This window comes from Electrona antarctica (assembly GCF_951216825.1).
Source record: "Electrona antarctica genome assembly, chromosome: 10".
In the NCBI taxonomy this organism is placed as follows: domain Eukaryota; kingdom Metazoa; phylum Chordata; class Actinopteri; order Myctophiformes; family Myctophidae; genus Electrona; species Electrona antarctica.
In genome coordinates, this window is record NC_136791.1 from 52,755,828 (window position 1) to 52,778,936 (window position 23,109).

A 23,109-nucleotide genomic window follows, 5' to 3' on the forward strand; every position below is an offset into this window, starting at 1 on the left:
TACACAGTCTCTCTAGAGCCATTCAACGAAAGGGGTCTTTCAGATTTTCAGAGACTCCATCCTGATTGGCCAAGATTGGCTTCCAAAGTTCGCAGGAGTGCTCCGTTTCAAACAAAATGCTGCAAATAATGAACACGTGGTGTGATTTCCGTGAAATTCTGCACGCACATTCCCACTAGGTCGAGGAAGAAATTCCACTTGAATATTTTCAACTCAGCCTCATGGTGGCGCTATAACTGGCCGATTTGTGTTTTTACCTATAACTGCACCGATCTGTGTAAAACCATGTATGCACACTCCCTAGAGGCCAAGGAAAAACCTTTGCCTGGAATTTTTCACATCTGCTCTTTATAGCGCCACCAGGAGGCCGACATATGTAAAACACATTTTCTAATATTACTCCTTCAGATTTTATCCAAATTTCACGCAAATCGGTACACATGCTCTCCATAGTCATGTGATCATGTGATTTGTTTGATTTCTCATAATTATCCATCCTGATTGGCTACGATTGGCTTCTAAAGTTTTCAGGAGTAGCCCGTTTTGTACCCGTTTTGTACAAATCGCCACAACTCCGCAACGCAGCGTCCGATTGCGGTGAAACTGTGCATGCCTATTCCCACTACTAGGCTGAGGAAGAAATGCCACTTGACAGTTTTCAAATCAGCCTCATGGTGGCGCTACAACAGGCCAAGTCGCGTCACACACACACACACACACACACACACACACACACACACACACACACACACACACACACACACACACACAAACAAATAAACATGTTTATATTACTCCTAAACATTTTGCCAAACATCACACACAATCCTATCCTCCTGGTGGAGACCTGTGCCCAGAAGGGCACTTTTTCTAGTTGCATTTCATATGGTTTTACACTTAGACATACTGTATATGCATGTGATGTAGCTGAGGTTATTGACTGACACATTAATTGTTTAATTTCACTGTTAAAACTGTATTTGTATTTTTTGTTTTTAGATAAGATTGAAATGAGTTTGGATGGTTTTAAATGTGCCGGAGCTGTCCAATTCAACACGACCTCAAATGGAACCAATTCAAAATACTATGTTTGTTCTGACAACTTTGGTAAGACACTGCCTTTATGCACTGATTTGTTTCTACTGTACAATATGTCCTTGAACTTAAATGTTCCCATTTGTCATCATACATTCCTGTTATGCTCTCATAATATAAGGTATTTAGCTGTAGTTTGAACAGCATTAATGATTCACTCTCCCACCTGCTTCTGTCTGATCTCTGTTCTTAGTAGAATAAATATTGATAATTAACTTCAAATGATTCCAAATATAAATTAAAATCTAATAATCAGTATTGTTGGTTTCCTCTGGCATAAAGGAAAGGAACAAGCTGACCTCGTGTGCAAAGATCTCAAATGTGGCACCGCTAAAGATGTTCCTGACCCTGGAAAAATGACCTCACCAGAGGGATTTAAATCCAACGGCAAGAGAATTCATTGTACAGGAGCCGGGAATGAGGATCATCTGTGGCAGTGTGACCCTCAGCCTGCCAACTGTTCTAAACCTGCTTTCATCACATGTTCAGGTACGATTGGTTACCTCTGTGGTCTAAACCTGCTTTCATCACATGTTCAGGTACGATTGGTTACCTATATATGTGGTCTTCAGCAATATTCGTATCAGCTGTGTCAGTAACACTTACACTAGGGTGCATCAACATATGCATTTGGAACCTTCTGTTCCTTTTTTTTCTTTCTTTTTTTCAGTATTCCAATTCATTTTGTTAGAACTTACAAAATATGTTTGCAATATATGGTGATTTAGAGGTGAAACCTTCATTTGCAAGGGGTTTTACCTTGCAATTTAGTTTTACCTTGCAATTTATCTAAATGAATATTACTGTCATCACCAACACATTGTGCATAATGCACTCAATTTCAACCTCAATTTCAACTTTCAACATAATGTTTATTTGGTAGGCAGTCATACAAACGCACGCACGCACGCACGCACGCACGCACACACAGGTCAGTGGATGATGACATGTTCAAGTGTATTTGTGTTAAACAGATCATCCCATCTTACGGCTGGTAGACGGGGATAACATCTGTTCTGGAAACCTGGAGGTGGAGGATGGTGACATGTGGAACATCAGCTGTAATGGAAGCAGCACAATAAGTGCTGATATGATGTGCAAACAGCTGAGATGTGGAAGCAGTGTCACACAGCACTTTAACTGTGACAGGAATCAATCACTTCCATCCACACTGACATGTTCAGGTAGGATCATATTCATTTATCATGACCTGCTTGTTGACCCCGACCTCTAGTCATATAAATGCCATAAGATCTATTGATGGCAGTCTTTTTTTGGAATATAAAATGGTCCATATTAAAGAAATATTTTCAACGATAATTTGAAACAGATAAAACTGAGCATATGTATTATATCTTTAAATGATCTTTTAACTTATCTTTTAACAGAGAGGATCAACATAACTCTCATGGACAATGGAAGTGTCAGTGATTGCTCTGGTACAGTTCATGTCGGTAGTTCTAAGGCTCTGCGGCCTGTGTGTGGCTCAGATTGGGACAGAAAGGATGGAGAAGTGGTTTGTAGAGAGTTGGGCTGTGGCATGGTGAGATATCATTCTTTATTTAACAGTTAATACACTATATGACTGATACCTTATCTGTGGTACACAGACCTAACAGGACAACTGTGTACTCTTTAAGCCCACTAGTATTATTGTGTAAAGGCATGTCCTTCTCAAATGCATTCTTGCAGGTGATTGACACCAGCACCACCAGCACTCAACAACATGGAATTCTGGACAACGTGAACTGCAATGGCACTGAGAAGTCACTGTGGCACTGCATGGCCAAGTACAATGACTCTGTCCCATGCACTTCCACTGCTCATGTCACCTGTAAAAGTAAGATTTTAATGCATCATGTCATTATTGTATATTAGGATGTAACAATCAGCCTTTGCCTTGAAAGGAAAAGAGAACATAATCGACAGGTTGCTTATTATACTCACACAAAAACAACAATTGTTAATGGCAAATGAAATACACTTGAGATTTAAACAGGCTACTGTCCCTATCTCTCTCCCTACAAACAAAATAAATAAACAAACACGCAAATTAAGAATCAATTATTTCACAAGCCCCTCCCAACCCAATCAAGTTTCAGGTATAATTCAATGGTATTTCAGTATACAGCTCCATCTCAATGGTATTTCAGTATACAGCTCCATCTCAATGGTATTTCAGTATACAGCTCCATCTCAATGGTATTTCAGTATACAGCTCCATCTCAATGGTATTTCAATATACAGCTCCATCTCAATGGTATTTCAGTATACAGCTCCATCTCAATGGTATTTCAGTATAGGCTACAGCTCCATCTCAATGGTATTTCAGTATACAGCTCCATCTCAATGGTATTTCAGTATACAGCTCCATCTCAATGGTATTTCAGTATACAGCTCCATCTCAATGGTATTTCAGTATACAGCTCCATCTCAATGGTATTTCAGTATACAGCTCCATCTCAATGGTATTTCAGTATACAGCTCCATCTCAATGATATTTCAGTATACAGCTCCATCTCAATGGTATTTCAGTAGGTATAGTTCCTTCGGTCCAAGCTAAACAGTGGTATTTCAGTAGGTATAGTTCGTTCGGTCCAAGCTAAACAGTGGTATTTCAGTAGGTATAGTTCCTTCGGTCCAAGCTAAACAGTGGTATTTCAGTAGGTATAGTTCGTTCGGTCCAAGCTAAACAGTGGTATTTCAGTAGGTATAGTTCCTTCGGTCCAAGCTAAACAGTGGTATTTCAGTAGGTATAGTTCCTTCGGTCCAAGCTAAACAGTATAACCACTAGATGTCACTACAGTAATACTGAACTGGTGCCTGGGAGATTCTCTCACCTGTTCACTACATGTTTGTTTGTCCCCCCTCTCCTCTGCACCACACGCTCTATTTGGAAAGTAGCGTGTGGTATCGAACACTCAATCAACCTGGCAATCAGACCCATTAATTTCCCCTCACATGAACTGGAAATGTTCATATTGACTTCAAAGTCACTTCACAGTTATCCACATGTACATATATCACACGTATACAACTAGAATTTCGCGGGCCTTTGGCCCGCTCATCCTAGCACCGCACGTGTGCTGTACTGTGCTGCTCTCCTCTGTACTGTACTGTACTGTAGTGTTCTTTGTATGAATATTTATTATTATTATTATTGTTATTGTGACTGGGTTGTACTGTGCACTATGAGCAGTGTAGATGTTGCATGTACACTGTGCCCTGGCTCCCCCTAGTGACCATGTTTGATATGTGCAGTGGACACGGTGCGTTTCATAGACCCAGTTGATGGTATTCCGTGGATGTGGCAACCTGGCTGTGTGTTTACTTTCACTGTGGTGCAAAACGTGTGTGTTCTGTGTTGTGTTGTTGTGTTGTTGCAATGGGATATGAAAGCAGTCTGTGTTGTGTTGTTGCAATGGGATATGAAAGGTTGTGTTGTTGCCATGGGATATGAAAGCAGTCTGTGTTGTGTTGTTGCAATGGGATATGAAAGCAGTCTGTGTTGTGTTGTTGCAATGGGATATGAAAGCAGTCTGTGTTGTGTTGTTGCAATGGGATATGAAAGGTTGTGTTGTTGCAATGGGATATGAAAGGTTGTGTTGTTGCAATGGGATATGAAAGGTTGTGTTGTTGCAATGGGATATGAAAGGTTGTGTTGTTGCAATGGGATATGAAAGGTTGTGTTGTTGCAATGGGATATGAAAGGTTGTGTTGTTGCAATGGGATATGAAAGGTTGTGTTGTTGCAATGGGATATGAAAGCAGTCGAAAGCCAAGGAAAACAGGCAATTTGGGATGTTATGCATCCACATGTGGATACAATAGGGATGCACCGAAAGGGAAATTCTTTTCCGAAACCGAATACCGAATATCCGAATATGATTCATATTATATATCTTTTTTCCTACCATTGCTGTCATGGCCGTATACCTTAAAGCTACCTGATTTATGGCAAAAGACATGATTATGGCAAAAATTTACTTAAATAATAATCACTATTATGGGTCCATAAAACATTTATTCAGCTCTTTTGAATGCATTAATTGCATACACTATTCGGTGATATATTTTCTGCCTATTTGGGCCGAAACCGAATAGGCCGAAAATGTATTTTAGCCATTTTCTGCCGAATATTTTCTGCGGCCGAATATTCGGTGCATCACTAGTATACAATGACATGCATAGGTCAAGCAGATAAATATAATAATATAATGCTCATTTGACACAAGGACATCGTGCCATCTTATAAGGAGCATTACTAATTTTGTTATTACCCCCCCCCCCCCCCCCCCCCACCCACCCACCCCCTTTCAGAACCCAAGGTAGTGTTCCTGAAGAATGGAACGTCCTGTTCTGGCCTGGTAGCAGTGGAGCATGCTGGGAAGGACTACTGGCTCTCAGGAGCCAATGAGACGTGGAATCACACTGCTGACGTGGTGTGTCGCCAGATGCATTGTGGGAAGGCCACTGCCGTCACCCCGTTCCCTCATGTTCCTTCTGGAGAACCTGCAGAAGGAATGGAGAATGAAACTTGGAGTGAGTCCTACAACTGCTCCTCCACAGAGAGGTCACTGTTTGACTGTCCAAAGGTCAACACAACGTCATCCAATCAGAGCATTGCGTTGGTGGAGTGTTCAGGTAATGTGGTTTAAATGCTACTGCTGAGTATTTGTACCGAGACTACAGAGTCTGTAGTACAGACTACCGAAAACAAAGCAAATAAAAAACTGTATGTGAGCTCTTAGCTCTTCCTTCATGTTTAGATAACATTTGCTTGTCCTGTTTATCATAGTTTTATTTCTCTCCCAAAATGTTCCAAATTACATATCCATGAATCCACAGAACATAGTTTGATGTCCTTGCTACTTGTGATTCCATTCCAACATGTATTTCAACAGGTACTATAAATGCAACCCTGACAGAGCAGTGTCGGGGGACAGTGCAGGTGTGCACCCATGCAGGCTGTGGGGGGGTGTGTGCACACACCTGGACGGATGCCAATTCTGACATGCTGTGTAAAGACCTGGGCTGTGGGCGTGGCTTCACCGGCATCGACCAGGACAGCGAGGGGACAGTGACCATCCTGGCGATGTACCCGACCAAACACAGCACCAACCTGACTGGAAGCGTCATTGTGGAAAATGACAGAGACATTTACTGCAATGGCAAAACGACCGGTATTGTTTGCTCAGGTAAAAGATAACAAACATCCATACTACATTTAGAATATTATGTACAGATGTATCTGTTTGCAGCTTATTAAAAGCTATGTTGTTTTTGTCCACTTGTACTTCATTTGGATGCATTTCTTTGTTAAATTCACAGAATTGTCTATAATAATCTTAATTTCAATGGTAGTTGTGACATTATGTTAACAATGTCCTGCACATGCATAGGAAATAGTTTCAGATTTTTACAGTTTGATACTGTCTCCATGCAGCCAGTGTCAAGGCTGATTTCCAGGATTCCAGAGATCATTGTTCTGGGAATCTGAAGATACACTATCGAGGCAAACGTTATCCTGTCTGTAAAGAATACCTGAACAACTCTGATGTCAGAAACACCATCTGTAAGGATCTGCAATGTGGAGAGACTGGAGAGACTCTTGAATTCTTTGGACCGTTGCCACGAAGAAGGCAACGGTGGGTGTCGGGACTGACAGACCATAACATTACTTTGCAGGACAAAGTACATTGTTCTCTTGGTGGCCTCCAGTGTTCTGGTATGTCTAAAATATGCAGTTCTGATTCCAATTTATTTAACCAAGTATGCAATATTTAACCAAGTATCCAAGTAACCAATTTGTGAATGTGGAGTGTTGTAGGTTTTGATCTCTTGAACTGTTTTACCTGTGAAGGTTTGCCTCATGCAGATCTCCTTATGCATATCGTTGCTGTCGGGAGAAAACCTCATAACTCCATTTTTTAGGTTTTTGATATTTTGGCATAAATCAGTGCTATTGAACACCCTTTACGTCTGTGTGTTGTTTCGAAAATATTGAACCAATGGAAAGTCAGTAAAAAGTGATTTGGACAAAACCTCTTAACTCCATTGGACCCTCAAAATGTCTGCTAAAGCAACTAACTCCACCACCTCTCCCCCTCTCATGGAAGTAATTGACAATATATAAAGTCACCACACGAACTTTGATGAGGCTGTATTGCTTTGTTTTAAAAATGTCCTGAAAAATGTATATTTTTCATTTCCTGGAAAATGAATATTTTGGAGTTATGAGGTTTCCTCCCGACAGCAGAGATATGTTGGTTAGACATGTTGGTTAGACGTACTGACAGTCCGACAGGCATTAGTCCGAGACCACCTTCACTCCCGACATGTGTGGCAGGTTAAAACTCACCCGTGGCTCCAGACATGCGTGGCAGGTTAAAACTCACCCGTGGCTCCAGACATGCACGGCAGGTTAAAACTCACCCGTGGCTCCAGACATGCGCGGCAGGTTAAAACTCACCCGTGGCTCCAGACATGTGCGGCAGGTTAAAACTCACCCGTGGCTCCAGACATGCGCGGCAGGTTAAAACTCACCCGTGGCTCCAGAAATGCGTGGCAGGTTAAAACTCACCCGTGGCTCCAGACATGCACGGCAGGTTAAAACTCACCCGTGGCTCCAGACATGCGCGGCAGGTTAAAACTCACCCGTGGCTCCAGAAATGTGCGGCAGGTTAAAACTCACCCGTGGCTCCAGACATGCGCGGCAGGTTAAAACTCACCTGTGGCTTACCCGTGGCTCCAGACATGCACGGCAGGTTAAAACTGACCCGTGGCTCCAGACATGCACGGCAGGTTAAAACTGACCTGTGGCTCCAGACATACACGGCAGGTTAAAACTGACCCGTGGCTCCAGACATGCACGGCAGGTTAAAACTGACCTGTGGCTCCAGACATACACGGCAGGTTAAAACTGACCCGTGGCTCCAGACATGCACGGCAGGTTAAAACTGACCCGTGGCTCCAGACATGCACGGCAGGTTAAAACTGACCCGTGGCTCCAGACATGCACGGCAGGTTAAAACTGACCTGTGGCTCCAGACATGCACGGCAGGTTAAAACTGACCCGTGGCTCCAGACATGCACGGCAGGTTAAAACTGACCTGTGGCTCCAGACATACATGGCAGGTTAAAACGAACCCGTGGCTCCAGACATGCACGGCAGGTTAAAACTCACCCGTGGCTCCCGACATGTGCGGCAGGTTAAAACTGACCCGTGGCTCCAGACATGCGCGGCAGGTTAAAACTCACCCGTGCCTTCCTGTGAGGTTAGGTTTAGGGTTTGGGTTTTGGGGTATAGGGTGTCAGTCTAATGCCTGTCGGACTGCTAGTACGTCGGACCAAACCCAGTGCACCTTATGTCTAACCTGTTGCTTTATTATGTCTAAACTACAGTACCTGTTGCTTTATTATGTCTAAACTACAGTACCTGTTGCTTTATTATGTCTAAACTACTGTACCTGTTTCTTTCATGTGTCCTTTCTGTTTTCTACTTCATCTCCCTCCCTCCCTCCTCTCTCTCTCTCTCTCTCTCTCTCTCTCTCTCTCTCCCTCCCTCCTCTCTCTCTCTCTCTCTCTCTCTCTCTCTGCCCCCCCCCTTACTTTTCTGAAAACAACAAATGATGGAGCTTGCACAAAAATAATCACCCTCTGATTTACACCTGTAACCTGTGACGTGACAATAAAATAGATTTTTGATTCAAATGTATTCTTGTCAATATTATAAAGTATTGTTTCTTGTTTTTCATGAGCTCTGCTCTGTCCCTGCTACTTCTGCTACTTCTCTTCTCAGACTGGCAGAAGATGCGACTACAACGTTCAGAAGATCCTGGAAGAGCCTCTGGAGGAGATGTGTTCGTTCACAGTGAGAATGGCTCCAGGATGCTCTCTAACCACGGCTGGACAGAGACAGAGGGAGACAAGCTGTGTGCTGATCTCAACCTCGGAGGATATAAAAACCATGCAGCATCAGCAGGTTCTTCTGATGTGTGGGAGAAGAGCTTCAACTGTACTGGTGTTAAGAAACCAAAGACCATCTGGGACTGTAAGCGTGACAAGAGCCCCCCCGGGAGCCAAGGACTCCATCTCCAATGCAAAGGTAATACCAGTTATTACTACACAGTCAAATACAAAAATACACCTGAATTAGTCTATTAATTTTTACACATTCAGATATGAACGCACGCACGCACGCGCACACACACACACACACACACACACACACACACACACACACACACACACACACACACACACACACACACACACACACACACACACATTTTGCAAAACAATATATGTTAATGACATGTAGAAGACATGGGGGTCTTTATGTGTGTAATATGTGGTTTTAGATATTTTAGATTTTAGCAGTGAGCCCATGCAGTGTCTGATGTCAAAGCATTATGGGAACTGTAGTCCAGGAAGGAAGTGAGCCCAGTGTCCATGACATCAGAGATACTGCATGGGCTCACTGCTGAAATCTAAAATATCTAAAACCACATATTACACACATAAAGTGTTCTAAATCATCTAAACGTCATTAACATATTTGTTTTGCAAAAAGGGTGAAGTGTCCCTTTAACTAGTTGAGGGTTGATGGTTATTTAGGCCCCATCAGCCTCAAAGATATTTAAAGTATTTTATGTATTTATTTGACAGGGACAATGCTCATTAATCAACATTTACATGGATGTTTTCACATCCATGTAAATGGGCCAGAGTTAGCCATAAGCTAATTTACATCTGTAGTCCCTGATTTGATCGACATCTCAATGTGACTCCAGATAACACATTTATTTTAGACGCATCAGATATTTGTTGTTGGATATGGGGTTTTGTCTGTTTGTTTTTTTCTTTGTTGATGTGTGTATATTTTATTTCTGTTTTCCCAGCAAACCGTGTGGTTACACTGGACCGCTCATCAGAGAGATGCTATGGTATTGTGGATATCAATGACGAGCGGGTGTGCAGCAACCACTGGGACCTCAAACACTCACAGATAGTTTGCCAAGAGGTGGGCTGTGGTGATGCCATCCACTTCAACACACCTTACAGTGGGTTTATATACATATATGGGCGCCACGTCCGTTGCAACGGCTCTGAGTCCACACTGGGACACTGTGAGACGTCAGAGAGGGGCCGGTGTGATGATGGTGGCCTGGCTGTCTACTGTAGAGGTGAATGTTGTTGATTACAGTCACTCTTCTGGTAGATATAATAATATAATAATATAGTACACACTCCTTACTGGTGTTTATCACTGTATATTTGCAATTAAATGATGTCTGCATTTAACCATCCATAGTAACAGTGCAGGTATTAATACATGTAAGCATAGTAACAGTGATATCAACACATTTAACCATCCTAACTATCAGGAACAGTGAGCGCTGAGGGCAGCGTCTCAGAGAGCAGTGAGGGGTTAAATGAAATTCATGTCAGAGTTTCCCTACACGTGTTACTGAACAAACACTTTATAGCAATTGTTACTACTTCCTCCAAATGCTTTAACATTTTAACACTTTTTTTAACCAAAGCATATTACTTACACCTAATTAATGGATCAATCAGTGAGTCAGTCAATCAATCAATCAAAAGTTATTTCCTAGTTCCCAGACATAATGTGCTGATATTGTGACATCAACCTGATTTCCATCTGACCCTTTTCAGAACCCAAGGTAGTGTTCATGAAGAATGGAACGTCCTGTTCTGGCCTGGTAGCAGTGGAGCATGCTGGGAAGGACTACTGGCTCTCAGGAGCCAATGAGACGTGGAATCACACTGCTGACGTGGTGTGTCGCCAGATGCATTGTGGGAAGGCCACTGCCGTCACCCCATTCCCTCATGTTCCTTCTGGAGAACCTGCAGAAGGAATGGAGAATGAAACTTGGAGTGAGTCCTACAACTGCTCCTCCACAGAGAGGTCACTGTTTGACTGCCCAAAGGTCAACACAGCGCCATCCAATCAGAGCATTGCGTTGGTGGAGTGTTCAGGTAATGTGGTTTAAATGCTGCGGCTGGGTATTTGTATGTTGTTTAACGAAAATAACCTTAAAAAAAAGCTAAAAAAGAAGAAAAACGTTTGTTTCTGATTGAAGTGATGTGAGCTCTTATATCTCTCTCATCATGTTTAGATCACATGACAGGGATAGACATTATAAATGGCCCGCTGGCCCATAAGTACTCTTTAGACCATATTTAGACAAGTGTGGGTCACAAACCTTTCTTCTCAAGACCCAAAAGTCAGATTAGACGTTTGCCCGCGAAAAATCTATAATTTCCATAAATAAATGTAGTATAATAATAGCCGATCTACGAGCTCACAACGTGGCACGGACATTAATGCCATTAAGGAAAGCAAGCCCTAACCCCAACACCTAATTAAGTTGTCACATCATTTCCCTGATGTTTTGGTTAATGTTCGTATGTGAGCCCATCATTATGGGGGTCAAATCTGTTATTTGCCCATTCAAAAATAATGTTCTGGGCCAGTGATCTTAAAAAGTGGTACATTTCTCTTAACCCTTTTGGTGTTTTAAGCATTATGTTTTACTTTAGCTATTGAAAAATAGCAGATCTACAAGCTCATATTGGCGCCGAGTGCCGCACTATGAGCTTGTAGATCTGCTATTTTTTGAAAAATCGTGAAAATGTGGCGCAAATCTTCGAATATATATTCTTTCAGAGTGAACGTTTTAAACTCAAATCTTTGCTTCTGTGGAGGGGGGGGGGGGGTCCTTGGAACTACATATTTTCAGATAGGGGTCGGTGGCCCATGATTTTGGGGGTCTTTGACATGAAAATGTTTGAGCACCACTGACATAGAAACATGGGTTTTTCAGAAAACTGTCAGGATTTAGAAGACATTTGTAGAATCGTCCTCAGGTCTAAATGGGTTAAAGGGATATTTCACTTTAAAAAACACTTTTGGTTTGATTGAAGTGATGTGAGAAACACTTTTGGTCATTTTATCATCTACTCAGGCTTATGTGAACACCCCGGACAGTTTTTAAGTTGCTTGATTCAGTAATTTGATATTTGATATTCATTTTAGCTGCCCCGCCCCCTTCCTATAACAAACCCATTATAACGTCAAACTCCATCTTAACCATGATAGACCATGGTGACTGATATTACCTTTCTAATACATGAGGGGGCATGTATTTTTAATAATTGTTTTGGAAAATGTGGCAGACTCTGCTGCGCAACGGAGGAGACTAAAGAATAAAGAAAAAATAAATGAAAACAGTAAATGAAAAACCGTGGCCCCCTCACGTACTAGAAGGACGGTATCAGTCAACAGAAACAACGTTGGGTATTTTCGATTAATGGTTAAAATAGAGTTTGAAGTTACAACTTAAAAACCGTCTGGGGTATTCACATGAGCCTGCGTAGATGAAAAAACAACCAATTTTTTTTAAGTGAAATATCCCTTTAACGTCTACCCCTGCATTAGATGTTCCTGTTTGTCATCGTGCCAAAACATCCACAATGCCATCCAGTAATCCACAGAACATGGTTTGGTAACACTGTCTGTCATGATGTCCTTGCTACTTGTGATTCCATTCCAACATGTTGCATTTCAACAGGTACTATAAATGCAACCCTGACAGAGCAGTGTCGGGGGACAGTGCAGGTGTGCACCCATGCAGGCTGTGGGGGGGTGTGTGCACACACCTGGACGGATGCCAATTCTGACATGCTGTGTAAAGACCTGGGCTGTGGGCGTGGCTTCACCGGCATCACCCAGGACAGCGAGGGGAAAGTGACCATCCTGGCGATATACCCAACCAAACACAGCACCAACCTGACTGGAGGCGATGTTTCCATTTTGGAAAATAAAGCTGTATTGATCGATTATAGACATTCCACGCCCTGCTCCAACAAACCGGCCGTCGTGGTTTGCTCGGGTAAAGTATTCTATGAAGAAATACCCACACTACATTTAGAATATGTACAGAGTTTTTGAGTGGTGCAACCACTCCAAGGAACAGCAATGTCCTCCATCTATGTCCCTATGTCCGTCCCTATGTTTAGAGTACCAACAGGGGGTGCTGTTGCACCACTCACTTCAGACTGGTCTGATTTTTATTTAGCAGATTGTTTAAAGCTATGTTTTTATTTTTATCCACTTGTACTTCACACCTTCATAATGACCGTTACCACTGTACTTAAAGGACCACTTCACCACTTTTCAATCTACCTTCATATAATTGATCCTCACTAATGATCATGATAAACCATTTTTTCTATTCCTGAAAAGTTGCAATGCGATAATGGAAGCCATCGTTCTCACGATAATACAAATCTAAATATATATATATATATATTTGTTTTGTTTAAAAAAAATCTGCCGATGTCACTGGTAGACGGGTTTCTGAACGGCCCACAGCCCACCTAGTGGTGAAGTGGTCCTTTAACCCTAACACTGCATAAAAACATATTATGTTGTTTATGATTATTTCTTTAAATAATTTCATAATCAATACTGTCTCCATGCAGCCAGTGTCAAGGCTGATTTCCAGGATTCCAGAGATCATTGTTCTGGGAATCTGAAGATACACTATCGAGGCAAACGTTATCCTGTCTGTAAAGAATACCTGAACAACTCTGATGTCAGAAACACCATCTGTAAGGATCTGCAATGTGGAGAGACTGGAGAGACTCTTGAATTCTTTGGACCGTTGCCACAAAGTAAAGTCGTGTCAGGACTGACAGACCATAATATTACTTTGCAGGAAGAAGGACATTGTTCTCTTGGTGGCCTCCAGTGTTCTGGTATGTCTAAAATATGCTGTTCTGATTCCAATTTATGTACATTTATGTAAAACGTGTTGTTGTGATTTTATGATCTTTTCTTGAATATTTCTTGTTTTTCATGAGCTCTGCTCTGTCCCTGCTACTTCTGCTACTTCTCTTCTCAGACTGGCAGAAGATGCGACTACAACGTTCAGAAGATCCTGGAAGAGCCTCTGGAGGAGATGTGTTCGTTCACAGTGAGAATGGCTCCAGGATGCTCTCTAACCACGGCTGGACAGAGACAGAGGGAGACAAGCTGTGTGCTGATCTCAACCTCGGAGGATATAAAAACCATACAGCATCAGCAGGTTCTTCTGATGTGTGGGAGAAGAGCTTCAACTGTACTGGTGTTATGAAACCAAAGACCATCTGGGACTGTAAGCGTGACAAGAGACCCTCCGGGAGCCAAGGACTCCATCTCCAATGCAAAGGTAATACCAGTTATTACAACCCAATCGCCAGAGGAAAACCTGTCACTGTACAATTTTGCAGAAACATTTACCATTAGACCCCAAAATGTTACATCTTACTTAGTAACGTTGCATTACAACATTTAGGTTTATGGTTAGGTTTAAGGTTAATTTTAGGATTGGGTTTAGGTTTAGGATTGGTTAGTATTACAAATTAAAGCGAGGATTGGCCTCAGCATGGTCTGCATTTATAGGCATGTTCAAGTGCAACTTTTTGAGGGGATTACAAACGTGTGCACAATGTACAGTGACAAGGTTTTCTCTGGCTATTATTATTATTATTATTATTATCATCATACATTCACATTCTAAATTCACACAGGATTGTACAACCATTGAATATAAAGAAGACTGATCAATGTTGAAATGAGGAAAATAACAGTCTCCTCTTTCTATTGTCTTCATATGAACGAGTTGAACATTATTGGATGAGGGTTACTTAGCTCTTATCAGTCACAGTCCTGCATGTGTTTGCTTTTTTCATTTACATTTTGGTGGATTTGTTGAGATTTGATGCATGTTTTCCCAGAATCCCCCGTGGCTGCGCTGTCGGGGAATTGCTCTGGCGAGGTGAAGATGGACGGCGTGGGCGTGTGCAGCGACCACTGGGACAACAGACACTCACAGGTAGTCTGCCAGGAGCTGGGCTGTAGCAACGCCTTCCACTTCAACACGCATGGAGAAAGTGGCTCGGATGTTTACCACGTCCGTTGCCTCGGCTTTGAGTCCAACCTTGGACACTGTGAGACGGTCAGGGGCCGCTGTGATGGTGACCTGGTGTCTGTCTACTGTACAGGTGAATGTGTGTGATGACTGTCACTGTTCTGACAGCTTAGATAAAGATCTGCAGAGGAACAAGCGTCTGTTTGAGTAGAGTAGATACTGTATGATTCTTTTAGGCGCTTTGAGTCTGTACGTTTGCATTTTCTACAAAAACTGTATAGAGGAATTACTCTTTGTTTTAGTTGTATTTTTTTTCATTTGACACATCAGTGGATTTCAGGGCGTGGATAATCTGCCTTGTTTCGCTGTACCCTCCACTCAAACCGTTTCTAAACGATGTTTAATTGTAACTTGTTGTACAGGTGAATAAAGCAGGTGTTTATTGTAACTTGTTCTACAGGTGACTAAAGCAGGTGTTTATTGTAACTTGTTCTACATGACTAAAGCAGGTGTTTATTCTAACTTGTTGTACAGGTGACTAAAGCAGGTGTTTATTGTAACTTGTTCTACATGTGACTAAAGCAGGTGTTTATTGTAACTTGTTCTACATGTGACTAAAGCAGGTGTTTATTGTAACTTGTTCTACATGTGACTAAAGCAGGTGTTTATTCTAACTTGTTGTACAGGTGACTAAAGCAGGTGTTTATTGTAACTTGTTCTACATGTGACTAAAGCAGGTGTTTATTGTAACTTGTTCTACATGTGACTAAAGCAGGTGTTTATTGTAACTTGTTGTACAGGTGACTAAAGCAGGTGTTTATTGTAACTTGTTCTACATGTGACTAAAGCAGGTGTTTATTGTAACTTGTTCTACATGTGACTAAAGCAGGTGTTTATTGTAACTTGTTGTACAGGTGACTAAAGCAGGTGTTTATTGTAACTTGTTCTACATGTGACTAAAGCAGGTGTTTATTGTAACTTGTTGTACAGGTGACTAAAGCAGGTGTTTATTGTAACTTGTTCTACATGTGACTAAAGCAGGTGTTTATTGTAACTTGTTCTACATGTGACTAAAGCAGGTGTTTATTGTAACTTGTTCTACAGGTGGCATTGAGTTAAACACCACAGAGAAGTGCGGAGGAACACTTCAGGTCCAGCATGGAGATCAGTCGGAGCATCATGTGTGTCCCCTAAACCTAACGAAGCATTTCAAGAACCTGGTGTGCAAGCAGCTCGGATGTGGAGACGCCAGGGAGGACTTCAAGACAGACCTGAATCACACAGAGGAGGTAGAACACTGTTCACTCTTTGTTTGTAATGCTTTTATTAAGTACTCAAAGTCGCTTCACTTGTCTTTTGGACACTTTTAGACAAGTTTTGATTTCGATTTTAGGACCTGGAAACGACCCTGGATTGTACGGACAATCAGTTGGACATCAGAGATTGTGTCAGCGTGCAGTCCTGCAAGAATGTCACACCAGCTGAAATCTATTGTGACGGTACCTATGGTGGTGTCTAGTATTTAATAGTGAATGATAGCTTGGTCGTTCTATGCCAAGTTGCGGTGGTGAGAATGCACTCTCCTGGTTAAAATATACCTCATACCAAACCTGCTTTCATATAAATAGAACACAAACAATATTAATCATATCAAACTACATTTGTAATTTTCCCTTGATATTCAATTGCTATTTTATCTAACTAGGATTAGTTCACCCAAAAAAAGACTTATTTCCTACAAATTACACACCCCATGAAGCCTTGAATTCATTTATTACACGAATGAAGCCTTAAGGCTTGTAGATCGGCTGTTTTCCCTGCTATGTGTCATATTTATATAAGGCTGGAAGTCGATAAGATCTTGCGCTTTATAATCTATCGTTGAATGTTGGCTAAAATCCAGACTCTGAGTTCCATGTGGTTGATCACCTGATTTCAGCTCCTCCCAGTCCTCCTCCCATTAGTAGGACCTGGACCGCCACTGTGCTTGTGGTTCTAACCATGGTTGTCATCTGCCTCTTCCTGGGAAATCTCTTCAGTGTTTACTGTGAGTAACTTCATATTATAATAGAGTCTCTGGGAAAACTCTTCAGTACTGTTTACTGTGAGTAACTTCATATTATAATAGAGTCTCTGGGAAAACTCTTCAGTGTTTACTGTGAGTAACTTCATATTATAATAGAGTCTCTGGGAAAACTCTTCAGTGTTTACTGTGAGTAACTTCACATTATAATAGAGTCTCTGGGAAAACTCTTCAGTGTTTACTGTGAGTATAACTTCATATTATAATAGAGTCTCTGGGAAAACTCTTCAGTACTGTTTACTGTGAGTAACTTCATATTATAATAGAGTCTCTGGGAAAACTCTTCAGTGTTTACTGTGAGTAACTTCATATTATAATAGAGTCTCTGGGAAAACTCTTCAGTGTTTACTGTGAGTAACTTCACATTATAATAGAGTCTCTGGGAAAACTGTTCAGTGTTTACTGTGAGTAACTTCATATTATAATAGAGTCTCTGGGAAAACTGTTTACTGTGAGTAACTTCATATTATAATAGAGTCTCTGGGAAAACTGTTCACTGTTTACTGTGAGTAACTTCATATTATAATAGAGTCTCTGGGAAAACTGTTCACTGTTTACTGTACTTCATATTATAATAGAGTCTCTGGGAAAACTCTTCAGTGTTTACTGTGAGTAACTTCATATTATAATAGTCTCTGGGAAAACTCTTCAGTGTTTACTGTGAGTAACTTATATATATATATTTAGCCACTTGTTCGAATGCCTCCCTTGTCAAAAATAGCTAAAACGAAAGAAAGCAGCATTTTGCACAAGTTCTTTAACCAGTCATTTTAATGTAGATGCATCAGTGCTGCTGTCTGGTCACAAGAGGGCAGTATTTGGACATTCTAGTATCACCATGGGCCCATAGTCAGCCTAAGGCCTCACTCAGACCTTTACTGCATTGCTGTATGTATGCTTGTTGGATGAATGTTGTGTAGTGTCATGGCCGCCCCAATGCATTTCCAATGGAAGTCACATGGTTTGTAGTCCACATTTTGGACTACAAGCTGTTGTATGGCTTTCGGCTGTGTTTCGACTGCGCCCCTCTCCCTCATACAACACAAATGTTGTGTCAAACCATGTGACTCCCATTGGAAATGCATTGGGGCGGCCATGACACTACACAACATTCATCCAACAAGCATACAGCAATGCAGTAAAGGTCTGAGTGAGGCCTTAGTGTTAAGTTAGTCCTCCAATAGAAACCAACATTATCATTTAATTTACATATTTAATTAATTTACATATTTAATTAACACAATTTGAACACAACGGTGAAAAGACAGAAACATTATTTCACTATCAAGTGAAATGTTCACAGTGATTGTTCCACTTGTAACCTGTAACATAACCTGTTTTATTTGTATTTTTATTTTACATTCTTGCACCAGTATAACTTTACTAACTCTAAGAGTGTTCTTATGCAGTAAACAGACCTTCACCAGTATAACTTTACTAACTCTAAGAGTGTTCTTATGCAGTAAACAGACCTTCACCAGTATAACTTTACTAACTCTAAGAGTGTTCTTATGCAGTAAACAGACCTTCACCAGTATAACTTTACTAACTCTAAGAGTGTTCTTATGCAGTAAACAGACCTTCACCAGTATAACTTTACTAACTCTAAGAGTGTTCTTATGCAGTAAACAGACCTTCACCAGTATAACTTTACTAACTCTAAGAGTGTTCTTATGCAGTAAACAGACCTTCACCAGTATAACTTTACTAACTCTAAGAGTGTTCTTATGCAGTAAACAGACCTTCACAGAAATACCAAGTGAATGAGGATGAGGAAGAGCCCGAGAATGGAGATGTTGAGCACCAGGAGAATGGAGATGCTGAGCACCAGGAGAATGGAGACGCTGAGCACCAGGAGAATGGAGATGCTGAGCACCAGGAGAATGGAGACGCTGAGCACCAGGAGAATGGAGATGCTGAGCACCAGGAGAATGGAGATGCTGAATACGAGGAGATTGGCAGCTCTGCACTTTGCTCTGCAATGCTCTGCTTTCATTGGCAGACTAAAAATGAAAGCACAGCATCGGCTCTTCCTGGTGAGTGATATGTGACCAGATTTGACTGAGGGACTGCCATTGGATTCTTTTTTTTTAATTTTCGTTTTTTCATGTCATATGAAAGCAGGGAATCATAGAGTAGCTTCAAATTGACATATTGGTTGTTCAGTCTGACCCACCAGTTTTGAAGATATGGCTTATAGAGTAATTCATGTCTTGCAGAGAAACAGCGAGTTGAGAAAACAGGCTTGAAAGGTTCACTTCTCTGGACTCTAACCTGACTCTGCCAGATTGCGGCAGTATTGAGTTCACAAAGTTCCCTCCTCCTGCCTGCATCTGGGCTCTCTCAAGCAGAAACGATGAACCCGGAAGCAGCGGGACAAAAAGCTGATATTATTAGGTTTACATTTGCGCTGTGGCAGCGCTTCAATATGTCATAAGTCTCGTGTTAATCCCGCCTATAGCGGCATCATGGTTTGACCACCACTGACATGGAAACATAGGTTTTTCAGACAACTGTTAGGATTTAGATTCTGATTTCAGGTCTCTTCATGTAGTTAAGTACCAAAAGTAAAAGTACTCATTATGCAGGATGCTCCATTTCATGTTTTTAAATCATAATGTATGTCATATAGGCTTGTAGATCGGCTATTTTCATCATTACGACGGCATCAAGGCCCGCCAAAATACATTTTGTTCAACTAAATTAACTGTAGATTTAGTCGACTGAAATCTTATAATATTTAGTCGACTAAAACTAGACTAACACTAAGACATTCCAGGTGACTCAAATGTGACTAAAACTAAATTAAAACTATTCAAGAGACTATAGGGCTCCATTTTCGTCACCGCTAAACCCCTTATCCCTAAACTTCTTTGCCTTTTTTTTTTTTTTACTATTTTGAAAAACATTTTTGAATAGTTCAACTAGCCAATCTACATTGACACATTATGAGCTTGTAGACTGGCCATTTTAACTATTCAAAAATGTTTTGCAAAATACATAGTAAAAAAAAAAGGCAAAGAAGTTTAGGGATATGGGGTTTAGTGGTGACGAAAATCGAGCCCATATGACTAAAACTAAAATCAAAATATGCTGCCAAAAACAACGCTACGAGCTTGTAGTATTTTTCAACAGCTAAAGTATAACATAATGATTAAAACACCAAAAGGGGTTCCCGCCCCGAATGGGTTAAGAACATTTTGTATTCTGTCCAGTTACTTGTAACGGAGTATTTCTATACATCGCAGTATTGATACCTTTACTGAAGTACAAAAAAAACCCTGTAGATTTAGTCGACTAAAATGTGTTTTGGCGGGCCTTGATGCCGTCATAATGGCTGATTGTACACTTGCTGAAAATAGACGATGTACAAGCTCACAACGCATTGTGAGCTTGTAGATCTGCTATTTTCAGCATGCAACCAAGTGTAAAATGACTTATAGTGGATCTCTTGTCCACTAGTCCCTTCCTAACATTTCAGTCTAGTTTTAATTTGTTGAAGAAATTGTCAATATTAGTTTTAGTCAACATAGCTTAGTTTTCATTTTAGTTTCCATGTAGTTTTCGTCAGTGGAAAAAGGTAGTCGACGAAAAGAGTATTTTATTTTTTCCATCACTGTGTTGTTTTAGTTGGAGTCAGAGCAGCGGCTCTGAGACGAATCCAGAGAGGAATATCTTTCTCCTCCTCTTCCTCCTCCTCCTCTGATGATGAAGAGAGCATCGTCCACATTAAGCCACGTTACATCAACACTCAACCTGCAGGAAAGTTTGGATTCACTGTTAAACTTGTGGAAGATGTTCCTAAAGTCACATTGTCTAAATAACGTGTGTGTGTGTGTGTGTGTGTGTGTGTGTGTGTGTGTGTGTGTGTGTGTGTGTGTGTGTGTGTGTGTGTGTGTGTGTGTGTGTGTGTGTGTGTGTGTGTGTGTGTGTGTGTGTGTGTGTGTGTGTGTGTGTGTGTGTGTGTGTGTGTCTCTCTACAGATAGTGTGATCTATGAGGTGGAAGACCCAGAGGAGGTCTATGATGACGTGGACACAGATCCTGACAGACTGGGTATGGATCCTATTATTTCTTTAACATCAGGACAGTTTACATGTTGAATGAACTACAGTGAGGTACAAACATGACAGGCTGCATAAGGCTGACCTTATAGTACACAGTGATGAAAGCAACACAGCTGCATTCTAATTGTATTCTATTGTGTGTGCGTGTGTGTGCGTGCGTGTGTGCATGTGTGTCCGCGTGCATGTGTGCACGTACAGACAGCGTGATCTGTGAGGTGGAGCATCCACAGTACGACAACGTGGACACAGGAAGTGACATCGCAGAGACGACAGTGTGAGGTCATCATCGTCAGGCAGATTTTATTTTTGAAACAAGATTTCGATGTTATTTTTTTATTTGGATTTGTATTAACGTGAGAGGACAATGGCTTCCATTCCGTTATAGAGGACAATGGCTTCCATTCCGTTATAGCATGCTAACATTCCAGGAATAGAACGCCTGCCGTTTCTACTATTCATTCTTATAATTCATTGGATACAAATTTGATTGTGTCATTTGGATGTATGATGACTATTGACGTTTGATGACTCCTGTTGCATTTTTGAGTGGTGCAACCACTGCCTTACGGAGCTATGTGTGTGTGTGTGTGTGGCTGGGTGGGTATGAGCACGAAAACAGAATGGTTGTTTTTCACCACCTGTGCGCAATGTAACACACACACAAACACACACGTACATATTAACTGTATATATATTTTACAGCAAATATAGCTGGCTTTCACTGGCTTTTTATAGATGTTAGATTACTGTTTAGTGGTACTTGATGCCTGTTGTGTATGATTTTAAACTTAGATTAGTGTTTTATGACTTTTATGATAATGTTAAAGCTAGATTACTGTTTAGTTTTATACTTTTATATGATGATAAAGCAAGATTGCTGTTACTTGATGCCTGTTGTATGAATTTAAAGTTAGTGTGCTGTTTAGTGTTATGACTTGTATAACTTTGTGAGACATAATATGCTAAAAGGTTGTTAAAAGTTAGTTAAAGTTAGTTTAGGATACTTTGGATTAGTTTTTTTCAACCTTAAAGTAGTATACACATTATGCATTATAATCACATGCTATCATTGTAATAATGATCTATATTTGTATTTGCAGTTTTGGTGTGCTATTTCATTAACCACTATAGAGTTATTCCTCTGCTGTATATCCTGTGTTCACAGAAATAAGGCCTTATTGCTGTTTATATTTCTTGCAAAAAAAAAGTTAAATTGACCATTTGTGTTTAATCAACATTTTTTGAATGAACATAATAAAATCACACCTGTGTGAACTGAGTGGTGCAACTCCCCTCTCCCCCTGCGTGCCTTCGCAACGCTCGGCACGGCGACTCGCTCGGCTAGCGCCTTGCTCGGCGGTGCCTCACGTAGCTCATGGCCACCAGACACGGCGCGCCTCCGTCAGGACATCAGTGATAATGACAATGCTACAATCGCAGATAATGACATACTGAACAGTGAGGATGCCAGTATGGACATTCTGGCCCCATTCAAACGTGCTGATAACGGATGATTTCGCCGATTATATGGGGTGATACCAGTCGAATGGGGTGCATTAGCAGGCAACTGTGCAGCATTATCTCTGTCTCTCTGTCTGGCACAACAGCGCCACTTTTGGTACTCATTGGTACTGCAGTCACATACATACATAACACAGACATTGCTGTTCCTTGGAGTGCTCAAAAACAACAAATTGTAATGGTTGAGCTTCTGGTGATGTTTTTCCCTTCCTTATTTCATGAAGTCAGATTTAGATTCGACACCATTTTAAAACCATGAATGATAGAATGAATAATGTAACCATGACAACCGTTATCTATGGCAGTGGTTCTCAAAGTGTGGCCCGGGGGCCGACAGGGGTCCACAGGTTTTATGACAGAGACACAGACACACAGTGATGATATGACATCACACACAGACAC

At 41.2% G+C, this 23,109-nt stretch overlaps 1 protein-coding gene across 1 annotated transcript; it reads left to right on the forward strand.

Moving 5' to 3' along the window:
* Positions 1-1,451: 1,451 nt before the first annotated feature.
* LOC306931470 (scavenger receptor cysteine-rich type 1 protein M130-like) lies at positions 1,452-22,620 on the forward strand (the record flags this gene model as incomplete). The annotated part of the gene is made up of 21 exons (XM_079512870.1): positions 1,452-1,584; positions 2,070-2,279; positions 2,484-2,638; positions 2,788-2,935; positions 5,415-5,738; positions 5,999-6,292; positions 6,541-6,822; positions 8,896-9,201; positions 9,998-10,282; positions 10,776-11,099; positions 12,695-13,015; positions 13,608-13,883; positions 14,030-14,335; positions 14,904-15,170; positions 16,142-16,326; positions 16,431-16,536; positions 16,977-17,084; positions 18,854-19,156; positions 20,751-20,886; positions 21,108-21,175; positions 21,385-22,620. 21 exons carry the CDS (start codon positions 1,452-1,454, stop codon positions 21,462-21,464), a joined length of 4,617 nt encoding a protein of 1,538 aa, XP_079368996.1. The 3' UTR covers positions 21,465-22,620.
* Positions 22,621-23,109: the final 489 nt, after the last annotated feature.